Source organism: Apteryx mantelli, unplaced genomic scaffold, assembly GCF_036417845.1.
Source record: "Apteryx mantelli isolate bAptMan1 unplaced genomic scaffold, bAptMan1.hap1 HAP1_SCAFFOLD_34, whole genome shotgun sequence".
Lineage (NCBI taxonomy): Eukaryota > Metazoa > Chordata > Aves > Apterygiformes > Apterygidae > Apteryx > Apteryx mantelli.
Window position 1 is genome coordinate 3,164,111 of NW_027118693.1, and position 17,952 is coordinate 3,182,062.

Here is a 17,952-nt window from a genome sequence, read left to right on the forward strand (position 1 = left end):
TGCCTGGTAGTGGGGATCTCCAGAATGGGCCCAGAGCCCAGTGCACAGCAGAGGCGAGCAACCCCGTCCCTCACCCTGCCAGCTGCACTCTTGCTAATGCAACCCAGGCAGCAGTGGTGGCCCTTGCTACCCAGGCACATTGGGGACTCCTGCTTGCCTTGTCCACCAGGGCTGTCAGGGCCTTTGCTGCAGAGCTGCTCTCCAGCCAGGCATCCCCAGCCCTTTGGGGCTTCCCCACCTGCAAGGTGGATTTGGGGAACCCCCCCTCTGACCTGAGACTGAAGGAGACTGCATGATCCAGCCTGTGGTATGCAAAGAAATCCAAAGAAAACAAGCCCTCGTCATCTGGAGACATCAGCCCCTGTGAAAGTAGCTGTAAATAGCACAGATGGTTGCAAAGGGGAAGTCTCCATGTAGCAGATACCTGCAGGTGTTTGAGCCTGGAGGGCATTTTCCTATTTGCAGCATGCCTGGAGGAGGAAATTCTCCTCACAGTCCTCCTGGGACACATTCCGTGAGAGCGCAGTTTGGTGCAGCAATGGTTTTCCTCTTGGAAACATCACAATCTTTGCAAAAGAGCAATCTCACATAGAAACCTAGAGCGGCTTCACCTCTCACCCAGCTACATGTCTAAGCTGGTGGAGGCAGTGGCTTTGGATGGTATCTATAAGTCATGGCCTCTCTGAGGTGCTCCTCAGGTGCAGACAATGCCCCCAACCCCAGAACCCACTGCGCTGCATCCTCAGCATCTCTTGCAGCCTCCCCCACCTGCTACCTTCCCCTGAGAGGTGCACCCCAAATACCTCAGCCTGGCACAGGCACACACAGCCGTGGGGGAGGAAAAATGCTGCCATTCAGCTCCTGTGTGTGAACGGGCAGTGTGGGAGCACACAGCAGTGTGCTGGCAGGGCCAATGCAGGTCTCCTGGGAAAGGCATGAGGACACAGAGGGTGCAGAAGGGAAGAGCCCAACCCAGTTGCATGGAGACACTGGGGAAGCTGCCCCAGGGCCATCGTCCCACACCAGACCCTCACATCACCCCTTTCCAGCGCTGGCTGCTCACCGCAGCTGTGGGGTGGTGCATGGCCAGCTCTGTCCTCCTGCAGGTCTCCCTATCCCAACGGAGGGGAAAAGGGCAGCCTTGCGTGGCCTCTCTTCTGCACCAGACCCCAGCAGATCCCAGAGCACAGCTTTCTGCTGACCACCATGTGGGGAACAGCCTGCACTCGGTGGGGGCCGGGTGCTTAGTCTCCCCAGACTCTGCCTGGGGAACTGGGAGGCCTCAGGCAGAGCTTCCCCGGGAAAGTTGAGACAAGAAGGGCATTTAATACCCCAGCCCTTTCCATGCCCGAGGTCACTAGGGCCCTGCCCCACTCAGCAGCAGGCCCACATTTTCCTTAGCTGCCTGCTCTTTGCTGTGGCTGCACTGGCAGGAGGCCTTCTCCTTGCCCTCCCCTTCCCTCGCTGCTTCCAGCTCCACCTGAGCTCTGCCTTTCCTCACTCCATCCCTGCGTGCACGGACAAGGTCTCGATGCTCCCCCAGGCCAGCCCGGCCCCCTTCCACCCTCTCTGCACTTCCCCCCGGCACCCTGAGCGCTGGTGCTGCTGCCAGGGCAGAGCTGGAGGATCCCCCGGAGCGGCTCCCCATGGAGCTCCCCAGGGAAAAGCTGTGCCCAGCCCCAGCCTCATCCCCAGCCCCAGCGTGCCAGAGGGGAGCTGCCCTCTCCCAACCCACCCTGGTGGTGCCAGCCCCACCTCAGCCCGCTCCTGAAAGGCTTCAGCGCAGCCCTCAGGGGAGCTGGAGCTGCCCTGGGCCCCCGCACAGTCTGGCAGCAGGAGGGTTTGACGTGGGTACAGCAGCAGATGTGCCGGGAGCAGGGGGAGGAGCAGGGAAATTGGGGTGAAGACCCCTGCCCTCGGCTGCACGGCCAGGGCACTGGACAGGTGATGTCTTTTTGTCTGGCCAGGCTCCAGGTGTGGGGTGGATGCCAGCTCGAGGGCAGGAGCACTGGCATTTTCATGGGCTTCCAGTGCAGCCGTGACTGTGCTGAAGGCAAGTGGGCAGACCAGGCACACACAACTGCAAAGGCTGGCAGTGGGAAAGGCATGGGGGGAAAGGGGAGCGTGGGGGGCAGTGGGGCAGGGTGAGCAGCCCTGCTCAGGGCCCCGCAACTAGGCCGGGGAGGGCTGATGGCTCTGGGGCCGTCTGGGCTCTGGATGCTGCTTTGGCATCAGCTCCGTGCTGGGAACGTCGGGGTTTCACCCTTTGCAGGGAGCAGCCTGTGCTGGGGCCATAAGCGGGGCCCTGTCTGGACCCAGGCCATGTCCTGCTCAGAGGCAGAGGAGGACGAGGGAGTGTGGTGACGGCCAAGGGCTCTGCCCCTCGCCTGCTGGGAGGCAGCCTGCAGGACAGGCAGAGCCTGTCTCTGTGCCCAGGGTCTTTCCAGTCATGGAGCTGCAGAGGAGTTTTTGAAGGAGGTGAAATCCTCCAGAAGCAAATCCTAAGGAGCAACAGCAACAAGCCTCCAGAAGTGCCCAGAAGCCTGGAAACTGCTGCAAGAACTGCTCTGTCTCTGTTCGCTGCCTCTGCTGCTGCACTCCCAGCCTTTCTCCCAGCTTGGGCAATAGTCAGGAGAGTCGGGCTTTTCTGGGATCTTCTTAATGGAGATGCATTTTCCAGATGAAATCTCAGACTAGCTGATGAATACTTCAAAGAAACTCTCAGAAAAGCAAACATGGGAATAATGCAGCTCCCAGAGGTGTGCAGCTGTAGAGCCAGTTTGCTCCATGGAGTGAAGGGGGAGCAGACGGGCTGTCCCAGGGCCCTCTCAGCATCCCAGCCCAGGCAATGCTCACCAGCTGGACATCCGTCCCTTTCCTCCCTGCAAAGGCCTCCTGGGGAATGAGGAATGAACTGAGCATGAAGCAGCCCTGCTTCTGCTGATGGGTTTGCTGCCATTTCCTGATCCCCTGAGCTATCTTAGCTACCTGCATGCTCTTTGGTGAATACTGGAAAGCTCGCACTGGCCAGGCAGGTACAGGCTTTCACTTCATCCCTGCATGTCTCACTTTTGGGGCTTTTAGCAACAAGGCGCCCAGCATTTCTGATCTTTGGGGCCTGCTCTTTGGAGCAGTCAGCAGTGCATAGCACAAACCACTGTGGTGCTGCTAAGCAGAGGGAAGTGCAGGCCATTCCAGGTCAAGATCCATTCCTGCGAGGAACCTGCATGGAGCTGTGTCGCTGCTGAGTGCAAATCTCAGCCTGGTGCTGTCCCTCCCAAGGGCAGTAGGCCTGAGAGGAGAAAGACCGGATTTGTGGGAAAAGAGGGGATTTGCACTGCAAGAGACGAGCACAGTGCACAGTGGGGGGCTGTCCTTGGCATCCTGGCCCAGCACCTGTAGAGGGATGAGCGCTGAATGTGAGTCGCAGGCAGGAGGCTGTTTAAGCAGCTGCCCATGGAGCAGGGACTTCAGGGAGCTGTTTCCTACAAAATGTTGAAGCCCTGGTTGTGACTAATTGCCCAAAGATTTCCTGGTTCTGGTGTTTGGAATCAGAGGTGTAAAAGGGAAGGAAACAGCAGGCTCTGATGAGGGAGAGAAAGAGCACGGAGGGATCTGTCTGGGACCCCAATGAACACCCCTCTGCATCTGCTCCTTCCTGCTGAAAGGGCACAAGACAGGGCAGAAATGCAGCGACTCCCCTGGGGTCCAGCAGGGAGGGTGAAACCTGCCTGCCTGTAAAACTGTGACTTCACAACAGCCCCAGATTAGAGCCTGGCAGTCAGTTTTGCTTTCCACATTTACTTTTTTTTCTCCTACATCTCCTGAACATTGCACACAGGCTTTGCTTTTGTGTTCTCTGTCCCCTCAGTACCAGCTCACAGCACAATTTTCCCTTTTCCCTCTGGGTTTCCCAGGTCAGTTCCTGGGAGCGGAAAAGAGCGTTAGCTGTGAGCGGGGTGGGGGTGGGGCGCAGGGAGGTTCCCAGCACATCAAGGGGCTGGTGAAGACAAAACCAGGAGATGCTTTGGGAAAGCCTTTGGGATTCCTTTGTGCCTGTTCCTGTTTCCCTTTCCTCTCTTCTTTGGAGGATGACACAGGGCAGAACAGACAGCATTCACTAAACCCTGATTTATTCTATTTTAGCCATAGTAAAGTGTGTGTCTCATGCTTGGTGGTGATCCTAACACTGTCGATGCCCCTCTCCCCCTCCCTGTTCCCTCCCAGTGCAACTCCCCTCTGCAAGACCCATCTCTGCACACACACAGGTGTGAACAGGAAGGTCAGTGGCACCAGCCCCGCCAGCGAGGACCCCTCTGTTCACAGCAGCCCTGGTTCAGGAGACAGGTCCTTCCCTGAGCAATTCACCAGCCGGAGTCAGAGCAGGTTTTTCTCCACTAGTTCATGGGGACTGGGGGCAAAACCTGGGGTGCCGGGCAGCACAACCCCCTCAGGCGGCACCCCACCACGAGGGCACCATCCCTGGGTGGGCTTAGAACCACCAACCTTTCAGTTAAACAGCCAAATGCGCTCCCTGCTGTGCCACAGAGACACCACCAAGCATAAGACAAACACTTTACTAGGGCTAAAATAGAATAAATCAGGGTTTAGTGAATGCTGTCTGTTCTGCCCTGCAGAGAGACCTTCTCTGGGGCTGGGGACGTGGCTGGGCTCAGGGACGTTCCCATTCCCACAGCACCAGGGACTGTCCTGACACCAGAGCTACAGTGTCAGGACAGTCCCTGGTGCTGTGGGAATGGGAACGTCCCTGAGCCCAGCCATGTCACCAGCCCCAGAGAAGGGGACGCTGCCCTTTGCCCACCGACAGATGCTAGTGGGCAGAGTGGTGTGGGGAGAGGCCTGGTGTCCAGGTGAGGGGCTGCGAGCAGCTCCCTGCCCACGACCAGCTCTGCCTGCTCCCGTGGCCCCTCCATCGCACACCCTGGGGGGCAATCGGAGCTGTGGGAACATCACCCTGGGGAGGGCATGTCCCTCACCCCACTCACTCCTGATGCTGACGTCGGGGACAGGTGTGACGCACACAGGAGTGCTGCACAGGGTGGCAGAGGTGACTCAGGGAAGGGATTTGCTCCTCTCCATCGACCCGCCCTGGGAGGGCCAGAGCGTGGGAGCAGCACCTGCAGCAAGAGCCTCCTCCTGCCCCCATTGACTGCAGAGATATTGAAGGGGCAGCGCTTCGTGGTGCAGCCCTGGTCCAGCACCAGTCCCAGCTGAGAGGCAATCCCAGCTTCCCCCATGCCAGCCTGCGGCCCAGCAGGAGGGTTTGAATGCTGCTTTCTGCTGAGGCTCTCCGGGCAGCAGGGCGCAACAGGGCTGTGCTCGTCATGGATATGTCATGGGATGAGAGTGCCCCCCGTACCATCCCCCATTCCCCTTTCCCCAGCAAGTTGTAAGGGGATGTAGCCCAGCGGAAGAGCGCCTGCTTCGCATGCAGGAGGTCCTGGGTTCAATCCCCAGCATCTCCAGGGGGGCTTTTTTCTGAATCTCCATTCCCCCCTGTCCCAGCAGGGCTGAGAGCTGGGAACAGGGTGCATTGCTCCTCTCCAGAAAGTGTAGGCTTGCCCTCCTACAGGGTGTCACGTGGGAAGTGGAGCTCCCCATGTGGAAAGAGCCCAGCCAGAGCATCAGACAGCCTGCCCAGGTGAAATGACACCATTATGTCAGTACTGTTGCCTGAAGCAGCCTGCTTGGCCAGCAGGAGGCAAACAGACAGGAGTTGTGAGGTCATCAAGTGCTTCTCAGGAGAGGCCAGAGCCCTGGGAGACAAGAGGGTGTAGCATTCCTAAAGACGACAGGACTGGATGCTGGCTGGGAGGTTATTTTAGCTGCAGCAGCAGGATTGTCCTGGGCAGGCAGGTGCTGCGAGGGCATCAGGCACATCAGAGACATCTCACCACAGGAGGGGAGAGGGGAGGCAGGTGGAGGTCACTGCTAGGACATCGCTGGTGAATCGCTCCTGTCCCAGCAGCAGGCGAGCAGCCACTGGGGTCACCGCAAGCGGTGGGAGCTGATTCAGCAGCTGGGCATGTGGGAGCGGGAGCTGGAGCAGGAGAGGCAGGTGAAAGCACAATGGCTGGTGTGTTGGTTGTGAGGTCACTTCCGTTACACTTACCTGATTGGCCAGCAGTGGGCGGGGAAGCATTATGAGGTCATCAAGAGCATCACAGAGGCTGCCCAGCAGCAAGGAGAGCTTGGGAGGAGGGGAGAGGGAGGGACAGGTGAAGGTGACATTGGTGGCTTTGGTTGTCAGGTGTCTCCTTTCACAGCAGTGATTGGCCAGCAGCAGGTGGGCAGGCATGTGAGGTCATCAAGGGCAGGAGAAAGCCCCCAGGAGAGAGGAGAGCTCCTGAAGAGGGGAGAGGCGGAGACGGGTAAAGCTGGTGTCACGTGAAAGGGAGGGACGGAAGGCCCTTCCTTATCTTTATAATTTACGTTTGCCTGCCAGAGCCCCCCTGTTTGAGGACTTTCCCTGGATCAGTTTCGCAAAGTAAAAAGAATCTTTGTAATTTACATTTGCCTGCCAGAGCCCCCCTGTTTGAGGACTTTCCCTGAGACAGTTTCGCAAAGTAAAAAGAATAAGATTTTATTAAAGCGACAGATACAACAGGTTCGGAATTGCCGTTGATAAATGCACTTGCTGCTACAAATTTTCTTTCTATGAGCTCAAACTAACAATTAAGCGCTTTCAATAATAATATATTTTCCCAGGTAACGTCCAACGTTTGTCGGAGGCACAAGTCTTACCAAAGAGGCAACCCTGTTTGGGGGAGGGAGAAGGAGGCTCGCTCGTCAGCAATCTCCGGCGAACAGGTCGGCGGTTCAATTTTCTTCCCTTCCAAAAACTTTAGTGAGCTATCCTCTGTTTTATAGTTGCTGAAGGTGGGATGTGGAAGTCCAGCAGACATACTTCATTGGCCAGATTGCCATTTGCGCAGTTGTTGGGGGTATGCCGCCCTTATTTACATATCATTATGCAGCAAAGGGCATGTTTTTTAATATGGTAAGCAGGGATAATGAGGCTAGGGGCACTATAGGTCAACAGTTAGTCTGTGAGCAGCAATTATTTTTTGGGATGCAACCCTTTGTGGTCAGGGGCGGACCATGATACCTCCATACAGCTCTCTCCTCCGCCGTGCAGCTGGAACAAACTGTCTGTCCTTCACCAGCTAGTTCGTTACTCATGTTGCAAAAGGGTGGTGAGCTTTGGCTACCACATACTGTTTTTCCCTTGTGCCCCCTTAGCTTTCTCCTTGAATACTCTCTTGTTCCCACAGTGACCTCACAAACACAAACACCAACCACAGCACCAGCACTGGCCTATCAGGCACTCAGCCACAAGTGACCTCACAAACACAAACAGCTGCCACAAGACTAGCACTGGCCTATCAGGCACTGAGACACAAGTGACATCACAACCACAAACTGCACCCACACAACCAGCACTGGCCTATCAGGCACTGAGCCACAAGTGACATCACAAACACAAACTGCACCCACAGCACCAGCACTGGCCTATCAGGCACTGAGACACAAGTGACATCACAACCACAAACTGCAGCCATGTGACCAGCACGGGCGTATCAGGCACTGAGCCACAAGTGACATCACAAACACAAACTGCACCCACAGCACCAGCACTGGCCTATAAAGGCACTGAGCCACAAGTGACCTCACAACCACAAACTGCACCCACAGGACCAGCACTGGCCTATCAGGCACTCAGCCACAACTGACCTCACAACCACAAACCCCACCCACAGGACCAGCACTGGCCTTTCAGCCACTGAGCCACAAGTGACCCCACAACCACAAACTGCACCCACAGGACCAGCACTGGCCTATCAGGCACTGAGACACAAGTGACATCACAACCACAAACTGCACCCACAGCACCAGCACTGGCCTATCAGGCACTGAGCCACAAGTGACATCACAACCACAAACTGCAGCCATGTGACCAGTACGGGCCTATCAGGCACTGAGCCACAAGTGACCCCACAACCACAAACTGCACCCACAGGACCAGCACTGGCCTATCAGGCACTGAGACACAAGTGACATCACAAACACAAACTCCACCCACAGCACCAGCGCTGGCCTATCAGGCACTGACCCACAAGTGACCTCACAACCACAAACCCCACCCACATCACCAGCACTGGCCTATCAGGCACTCAGCCACAAGTGACATCACAAACACAAACTCCACCCACAGCACCAGCACTGGCCTATCAGGCACTCAGCCACAAGTGACATCACAAGCACAAACTGCACCCACAGCACCAGCACTGGCCTATCAGGCACTGAGCCACAAGTGACCCCACAACCACAAACTGCACCACATGGCCTGCACTGGCCTATGAGGCACTCAGCCACAAGTGACATCACAACCACAAACCCCACCCACAGGACCAGCACTGGCCTATCAGACACTGAGCCACAAGTGACATCACAACCACAAACTGCAGCCACAGCACCAGCACTGGCCTATCAGGCACTCAGCCACAAGTGACATCACAACCACAAACTGCACCCACACAACCAGCACTGGCCTATCAGGCACTCAGCCACAAGTGACATCACAACCACAAACTGCACCCACAGCACCAGCACTGGCCTATCAGACACTGAGCCACAAGTGACATCACAACCACAAACTGCACCACATGACCTGCACTGGCCTATCAGGCACTGAGCCACAAGTGACATCACAACCACAAACTGCACCCACAGCACCAGCACTGGTCTATCAGGCACTGAGACACAAGTGACATCAAAAACACAAACTGCAGCCATGTGACCAGCACTGGCCTATCAGGCACTGAGACACAAGTGACATCACAACCACAAACTGCACCCACAGCACCAGCACTGGCCTATCAGGCACTCAGCCACAAGTGACATCACAACCACAACCTGCACCCACATCACCAGCACTGGCCTATCAGGCACTCAGCCACAAGTGACATCACAACCACAAACTCCACCCACAGCACCAGCACTGGCCTATCAGGCACTCAACAGAAGTGACCTCACAAATACAAAAAAGGAGCAATGAGGCTCCTAGTGGCCTAGCAGATACTGAGGCTGAATGACTCCACAAACACAAGCAGCAGCAATATGCAGCAAGCTGGATTGTCAGGTGCTCAGGCTCAAGTGCCCTCACAGGCAGCCATGAAGCCAGATATCTGCTCCTGGCCTCTTTGGGACTAAGGCACAATTGACCTCAACAAGCACAAACAGCAGCAATGTCCATGCTGATCGCCTGTCACATACCGATGCACAACTGACCACAAATGCACCAACAGCAGCAATGGCCCTGCTCCCCCTTTATGAGGCATGCAGACACAAGAGACCTCACCAGCATCACCAAAGCTACATGCATGCTGTTGGCCTACCAGTTTCAGACGCACAACTCACCTCACAAGCACAAATGGCATTGACCTGCCTGCTGCTGCCCTATCTGGGACTGAGTCACAAGGGAGCTGAAAAGTGCAAACCTTCACAGAGGAAAAGCTCACCTGGGCCACTCGCACGTCCTTCGATTACGCTGTGATCACTCCACACAGAACAGTCTTCTGCAAATGGCTTTCATCTCCTGGCAAGACTCTCTCCACATCATGCGACAGCTCCACTCTTCACCCTGGCAACAAATCACCCGTTTGGAATTAAATCTGGCGAGAGATGTCAAGGACAGCAAGAAGGGCTTCTTCAAATACATCAGTAGCAAGAGGAAGACTAGGGAAAATGTGGGCCCTTTGCTGAATGGGGTGGGTGCCCTGGTGACGAAGGATGCAGAGAAGGCAGAGTTACTGAATGCCGCCTTTGCTTCAGTCTTTACTGCTCAGGCCAGCCCTCAGGAAGCCCAGAGCCTGGAGGCAAGAGAGAAAGTCTGGAGGAAGGAAGACTTTCCCTTGTTCGAGGAAGAGTGGGCTAGAGACCATTTAAGCAAACTTGACACCCACAAATCCATGGACCCTGATGGGATGCACTCACGAGTGCTGAGGGAGCTGGCGGACATTATTGCTAAGCCACTCTCCATCATCTTTGAAAGGTCATGGAGAACAGCAGAGGTGCCTGAAGACTGGAAGAAAGCCAATGTCACCCCAGTCTTCAAAAAGCGCAAGAAGGAGGACCCAGGCAACTGCAGGCCAGTCAGCCCCACCTGCATCCCTTGAAAGGTGATGGAGCAGCTCATCCTGGAGGCCATCTCCAAGCATGTGGAGGAAAAGAAGGTGATCAGGAGTAGTCAGCATGGCTTCACCAAAGGGAAATCCTGCCTAACCAATCTGATAGCCTTCTATGATGGAATGACTGGCTGGGTAGATGAGGGGAGAGCAGTGGATGTTGTCTCCCTTGACTTCAGCAAGGCTTTTGACACCGTCTCCCATAACATCCTCACAGGGAAGCTCAGGAAGTGTGGGCTGGATGAGTGGACAGTGAGGTGGATTGAGAACTGGCTGAATGGCAGAGCTCAGAGAGTTGTGATCAGTGGCACAGAGTCTAGTTGGAGGCCTGTAGCTAGCGGTGTCCCCCAGGGCTCAGTACTGGGTCCAGTCTTGTTCAACTTCTTCATCAATGACCTGCATGAAGGGACAGAGTGCACCCTCAGCAAGTTTGCTGATGATACAAAACTGGGAGGAGTGGCGGATACACCAGAGGGCTGTGCTGCCATTCAGAGAGACCTGGACAGGCTGGAGAGGTGGGCAGAGAGGAACCTCCTGAAGTTCAACAAAGGCAAGTGCAGGGTCCTGCACCTGGGGAGGAATAACCCCAGTCACCAGTACAGGTTGGGGGCTGACCTGCTGGAAAGCAGCTCTGCAGAGAAGGACATGGGAGTGCTGGTGGACACCAAGTTAATCATGAGGCAGCAATGTGCCCTTGTGGCCAAGAAGGCCAATGGTATCCTGGGCTGCATCAGGAAGAGTGTTGCCAGCAGGTTGAGGGAGGTGATTCTCCCCCTCTCTTCTCAAGCTTGTAGGGTGCATTATCAAAAGGTCATATGGAGTCCCTCTGTGAAAACAGTGACTTAGCAGAAGTCTGGTAGGGTGGCCTTTGCACACATAAGAGTTGAGCTGTCTTAGTTTGTGTTAATCACTTGGCCTCCCTTTATACCTGGGACCAGGAATAGGCAGCTGTAGAAAATTATTTATCTCACTTGAGCTGATTTATAATTTAGGATGAAACTAAAGAGGAATATCATCATATTTCTGTTAGAAGGAAGCAAAAATGTTTGAAAGTTTTGTGCAGAAAGAAGACCTACTCTGTTGGATGGCAGCATGGACACAGTCTTTTGGGAAGAAAGTAATGGAATACAAATGATTTCTGGCCTACGTTCTCTCATGCAGATCTTAGAAACTTACTTTGGGCACTTACTTTCTCCTGTCACATTCATGGAGCATGTTACTGATGCCTTTACAGGAGTAGGCAACACAAGAGCTTCAGGGCCACCCTCTCGCTGGCTGGGGTGAATGCAACTTCTGTTGTCAGTACTTTCAGAAGGAACATAACATTTTAGATCTAAGAAAGGCTTTGCAGTGGACTAGAATATTTCTGTGTTCATTTAGCAAAGTCCTCAAAGTCCACCTTTTTTTTTTTTAATTTACTTATTTCATTTTCAATTCACCTATTAAAAAAAAATCCATTATTTATCCAGCTCAGGTATCAAGGAGGTGGATAGCTATTTAGGGGGCCTTTATCCACAGAAGAAAGTCTGTTATTTACTGTGCACATCCATCACAGGAAGCAGACCCTGGTCGTCAGGCCATGCTGCTCATATTGCTTAACTTTTGGGTCTCCTGGGTGTCTGCTGGCCCACGTAGTGTCCCTGCAGCCCAGAGACACAGGCATGTCGTTTTGTGTTTGCTTCCTCCATTCAAGGTACATGAAATCAAGTGAGGGCTGTTGATCACTGCTGACAAAATGCGTGCTTTGTTTTGTTTTGTAGTGTGGCAGTGAGGATATGTGCTGCATGCCTTAGGGCATAAAATACAGTTTGACATCTGCACAGAGCAGAGGAAGCAACACCCAGCACGGTCTTGTTTGTACCCCTTGCAAGGGGCAGCTCTTGCAGTGACCTGTTCCTTCAATGGAAGAAGCAAATTCCTGAATGAACTATCCCACAACTGCACCTGGACTTTTCCCTGGTGTAAATAAAGTGAACAGTCTGGAGGTCAGGCCATCAGAGCAAAGCAAGCACCTAAGATATTGGTGTAGAGGCAGCAGTGGACAAACAGTGAGGTTCTGTTATTTCTGTGCTGTAACCAGAGGTGTGGCGCTCCCACAGATAGTCAAACTGTAGCTTTCTATCCAGAAAGATCAGAGCCATTAGTGCCAGAGTGACTTTGAGGGGGATTTTTCACAATAAGATGCCTAAGATAACTAAGTTAAAGTACTATCTGTGATTTCAAAGTCTCTTCACTGAAGATGTCTTGGTGGGATTCTTTGCCAACTTAAAGGGGATGGGAGTCATCCAACTAACTACCTTCAAACTTTCCATGCTAGGCATTTAAGACTAAACTCATCCATCTTGTGTTTCTGTACTATTGGGAGTGAGTGATTTAAATAATAAAAATCTCTCAGATAGAATGATAATGTCATATTTTTATTTAAAATGGATAAACAAATACTGCTTTTGATTCTCATTCCATAACAAGATATTTGTCTTGCAAATCGTGAGTGAAAATGAATCCATGAAAATTACAAAATGGCAATACCATGACAAGGATTAGAGAAAAGGAATTTTTTGTTTGCTTTTGTTTGGTGAAGGGGTTGGAGAGAACTTAAGGTCTAGATCTAATCCTTGTGGCTGCAGAGGCTGCACCTCACTGATCTAAAGTCCCTCACTTGCACAAATTATAACACATTACCCAGCATGTGGTTCAGTGCATCTGGCATTTCCTATTAAACAGATGAGCCTCCTATGCTCAGTATAGTTCCTCTGAAGTACTATGGACAACTAGCATAAGAGGAGATGATATAATCCTCTAGACTATCACAGGAGGGTGGGCAATGCACTCAGCTTAGGGCATTTAAGTTACAAATGTTTATATGTGGACCAAACTATTCCACTGCGTGAGGCTGTTCTATTAGCTGAAGTATTGGCTCTGACAGCATTGTGTCATAAGGATTGGGCATTTATTTCATTAAGCTTGATCTGTGGACAATTGCATTGTTATTCAACAATTAAATTACTGACCAATATTCTGGATTTAGTTGCAGCTTAAAAGAGAGCTGATGTTAGGTGGGTAATTTAGACTTTATTTTGTCTATGTTCTTGTCCTTACCAGGAGGTTAATGGGGAGAAGCAAGTGCCACTTAGCAGAGAAATAAAGCCATTGTTGTTCTCCTTTTTATTTGTTCCACCTGTTTTCTGTCTCTTTCTAAAGGCAAAAAGGCTCAACAAAGCTCTGTCACCAAAATAAACAGGCAAACCAGATTGTGTGAGAAGGAGAAGCTGCATCCAAACTGGAGGAAGGTGAACCGTCTTGAGAATTTGGTGTGCCAAGGAAGGAGGAACTCCTCAGCTTGCTGCTTTCTGTCTCAGTTTCCACACTTAGAAACCACCATCACCAGGGTATTCACCAGGGTTTGTAAAGTGCTTTCAGACCATTTGAAAGGCTTCCCTATCGAAGGTTTAGGTCTTATCATGGTTATATGTTTCAGGAGAGAAACTGGTGTGATTTCATGAAACTCCACACTGCTAAGAAAGAAAGGTGTAATTTCAGCAAATGAATCCTAATCATTTGTTCCATCCCCCCTCTGTTTTCCTTCCACATACAAAATCTCTCCTCAGAAGGAAAAACATTTTCTGGAGATTATCACACTTCTCTTCAAGCCCACCTTGAGAGCTTTCTTCATCTGCTCGTTCCTCAGGCTGAAAATAAAGGGGCTCATCAGAGGAGTTATCATTGTGTTGATCAGGGCCACCATTTTGTAATAGGAAGTGTGGTGACTTGAAGGCAGCACATACTGGAAGATGCAGCTACCATAGCCCAAGATGACAAAGGTGAAGTGAGAGGAGCATGTAGAAAATGCCTTGTTCCGCGATGAAGCTGAGGGCAACCTAAGGATGGTGTTAATGATGTATAGGTAGGACATTGCTGTCATGACCAGTGAGCCGAAGATGATGATGGAAGCAGTCATGAAACTTATCAGTTCCACAGTCTGTGTTTCTGCACAGGACAACTTGATCAAAAGCATGCTGTCACAGAAGAAGTGGTCAATATGATTGTCATTGCAGAAGGGCAGCCTGACAACTAGGACAGTGGGGACAATGGTGGACAGGAAGCCTGCAGTCCATGACCCCAACAGGAGCTGAACACAAAACTGGCTGTTCATGAGCATGGGGTACCGAAGAGGGTAGCATATGGCCACATAACGGTCGTAGGACATGACAGCCAGAAGAACAAACTCAATGTTGCCCAAGAAGAAGTAGAAGTAGCACTGAGTTAAACAAGCTGGGTAGGAGATGGCTTTGTTGCCCATCAACAGGCTTGCTACTGTTTTGGGTATGATGCATGTAGTGATGAAGATCTCCAAAGAGGAGAGGTTGCAGAGGAAAAAGTACATAGGTCTGTGGAGGTCTCGGTCAGAAAGAATGAGGGCAATGATCAGCAGGTTTCCAACTAAGATCACCAGGTAGGAAGCCAGGAAAGTGATTGCTACTAGGTACTCCTGATGGTGGAGGGAGGGGAAGCCCAAGAGAAGGAACTCTGTGACAGTCGTATGGTTCAACATATCTGCAACTGAGCTGCGGTGAGTAAGAGAAGATGGTGAGTGGAGGAAACGATTCCTTTTAAGGTTAGAGGAAGTGGAGACAGGTAGAGAAATGTAGAAGTATAATAGAAGAGATACATGGGGACACTCACAAAAAGTCTGTAAGGAAAACAGAGAAGAGAGGAGAGGCATGGAGAAACACCATATAGTAAGGAGACACCATTTCAAACAGTAACAACAAACTTAGTTTCTAGGTTAGAGTAGGAATCCACTATTAACAACATGTAAGTTTTTGCATTTGAGCTCCTTACTCAAGTGTCCTTTTATAGCCAATGGAGAAAAAAATAGACATTTCTCAGTCATTCTTTCTCTAGTCTATCTTAAATCTGTATTTTAGGATGAGAGAAAATCCATCCTGGAGAAAGATAAAAACATCTCTTTAAAGCGACATTAACTTTTTGTTTAGGTAAGGAATGGAGAGAAAGCAGAAAGAGGATGGTGATAAAGGAGGAGGCCACTGGGAAATAAAGGTAATAGGAGGGACAAAGCCAAAAAGAGGGAAGACAAATATTCTATGATTAAAACTGTGGTCTTTCCCTCCAAGCTTGAACTATTCCCTATAGAGCAGAAATCTTTATAACCAGATTTTTCTTCAGTTGCAGCAATCTTTCTTGCTGAGAAATGGTTTTGATAAAACATGCTGGCCATCAGAAGGAAAAATAAAAAAGTAATACAAGTAATACAAAGGAGAGAGAAAGAAAAAAAAGAAAATCCTAGGAGATAAAAAGATAAGTAGGGGATTTCATCAGTTGGGGATAAAAAAAAATAAGCGCCCTATCTTGTAAAACAAATAAATAACAAACAGAAACCCAAAAGACTTTTTTTTTTTTTTCTGTGAACACTGGAAAAAATGAAGCTTGGTTTGATGTGGAGTCGGTCCTGAATTCATTACCCGAGCTCTTGAAGATGTTGAATTCTCTATGCAGTCCTCTCAGGACAATCTACCCCTATGTAGACCATCTCCTTTCCATCCTGCCGCTTTTGCTCACAGAACTTGTATAAGCCCAAAAGAGAGAACAGCACTACTCTGTGCTGCTTAGCTGGACCTGGCCAACAAGCTAAAGCAGAAGAAGGGGCAGAGACCCAGGCACATAGACGCAGACTGATCAGCAAGGTCTCATTGCCTGAGAAATATCACAGGCAAAGGGGGACAATCACAGGCAGGCAGGCAGGCAGGCAGTCTAGGAACTCAACAACAACAACAACAAGAATCAAAGAAAAATGAGGTGAAATGCAGCAAAGCAGTTACTTACATTAATCTATGTGCAGGAAACACTGTCAAGGGGAAATAGAAGGCCAGCAGAATTTCTGCAGACCATCATCTCCTTCCCTCTCCTCCCACAACCTTGAGAGAACAATCTGGCATGTCTCATTTCAAGGTTCTTGCAGAGCCTCTTTGAGTCAGCTGCTAATGCCGTTTGTTCTGATGCACTGTGCTGCCAGACAGAAGTAAGCTCTGTTTTTTTTTTTCCTTTCAAGTAAAACCACCCAAAGCCCTTTGGTATTCCCTGAAGAATCACGGTCCCCTGTGCTTTCCTGAGATGCTCCTCAGCAGAGTCGGTCTGAGAGGGTGACAGGACATTAATTAAAATGATAGCTGGTACCCAGGTGACCTAATCCCTGCAGAAATGTAGATCCATTTTGTGAGGCAGCCTAAGAGAGAGAAACAGCAAATCTTTAAAAGTGCTATCAAGAAATGTAATCTGTGAAAGCAGTTTCTGTGGAGCTACTGTCACGCTCCCTGCCTTATCTTTCTAATGTTGGACATCGAAAGGATAGATTTTAAATGTTCAAGAGGTAGACACCTTAGGTTGCCTTAGGTTAGTCAGTGGAGTTTAGGACATGATTCAACTTTTCGCAAAATGGATTTCTAAAGAAGATGAGAGGAACAGATTCCTCCTCTCTAAGGGCAGAGGGAGGCTTGAGTGACAGACTGACATGTAGGCATCTTCATTGCAGACCTCTGGGAGCTCTTCAGGGGTGAGACATTGGTTCCTAAGGGCCACCTGACTATCTTCTACCCCTCCAAAAGGAAGTGTGAACCTGAGGGTTCAGAGTTATAACTGCCAACATAATGCAGACCTCTCTTACCATCTTAATGCATCTAGGTTAGGACTAGGCACCTCTGAATTGTTCACCTGAAGTTCAGTGAGAGCAATCTCATCCGTGGTGACACTGAGCAAGGCTTTCCCTTTCCCTGAGTACAGGCAGGCTCTTAGTCCACCTTTTCTGTGCTCAGTGTGGACAGCCCCAGCAGAGCACAAGCCTCTGTCCATAGGCTTGTTACTGAACTCCAGTGTTCACAGGGGACTATTGGACCCTGTCTCTGTCTAAGCTGGGCTCCGGATCTCTTCTTGTTTCAACCCATTTCTTCATTTTCCAATACATCCAGGGGGTGCAGAGGAGTGGCTGGAGTAGCCCAGTGTCCCCTCAATTTCCTCACCAGTCTTTCAGGAAACATGTACCCATGTCGTTGTGTTTCCAGCTGATGTATCACCTCATGTAGGGTTGATGCACAGAGACATTTGGCCAGTCTTCCTGCCTCTTGGGATCCATTTTGACCACAGCACTTTGCTTGCAAAGGGTTTGCGTGAAGGAATTCTGAAGAATGTGTGCTATGAGTAATTGTCCTTATGAAATATATCCACCTGTCTCTAGTGAGTGTGGGTGGGCTGGGCCGTGCAGGAATGGCAGGAGAGGGGGTTGCTGCCCAAGCTGAATCTGCAGCACCTTGGGGCCTGTGACAGAGGTGAACTGATGTCCAGGCAGGACAAGGTGCCAATGAAGAAGTCCCTGAGCTGGGGCAGCCTGCAGCGACATGAGTGGAGACCTTGGTGTGATGTGCCTCCCATCTATGCAGCATGCTTGGATGTAGATGGTACAGACTTTGCCCAAATGCAGTGGTGGGATTCAGTTATTCAGGCACAGGTAGGAAACTCGAGGTGCCCTGGGACACCTCCTGAGCAAACACTCCAAAGGGGCATGGTTTTCCTCTAGGTCCCAAGCTGGATCTGCTAGAAACAGGGGGTTGTGCTGGACAGCCCAGGCATTGGACAGGGCACTGCAGGCCTAATATTATGTCACTGAATCGAGTGTCTGCACTGAAATACATCAGCTGTTTATAATGGAGGGATCTGCATGTTTCTCAGCTTC

General features: G+C 51.1%; 1 protein-coding gene and 1 non-coding gene across 2 annotated transcripts; one reads left to right on the forward strand and one right to left on the reverse strand.

Moving 5' to 3' along the window:
* Nucleotides 1-5,414: 5,414 nt before the first annotated feature.
* TRNAA-CGC (transfer RNA alanine (anticodon CGC)) lies at nucleotides 5,415-5,486 on the forward strand. Its single transcript has one exon. It is a non-coding gene; the product is annotated as a tRNA-Ala (tRNA).
* An 8,368-nt stretch (nucleotides 5,487-13,854) lies between these two features.
* On the reverse strand, nucleotides 13,855-14,760 carry LOC136996388 (olfactory receptor 6J1-like; the record flags this gene model as incomplete). The annotated part of the gene is made up of 1 exon (XM_067317311.1): nucleotides 13,855-14,760. A coding segment is annotated over exon 1 (906 nt), but the record flags the coding sequence as incomplete, so codon positions are not given.
* Nucleotides 14,761-17,952: the final 3,192 nt, after the last annotated feature.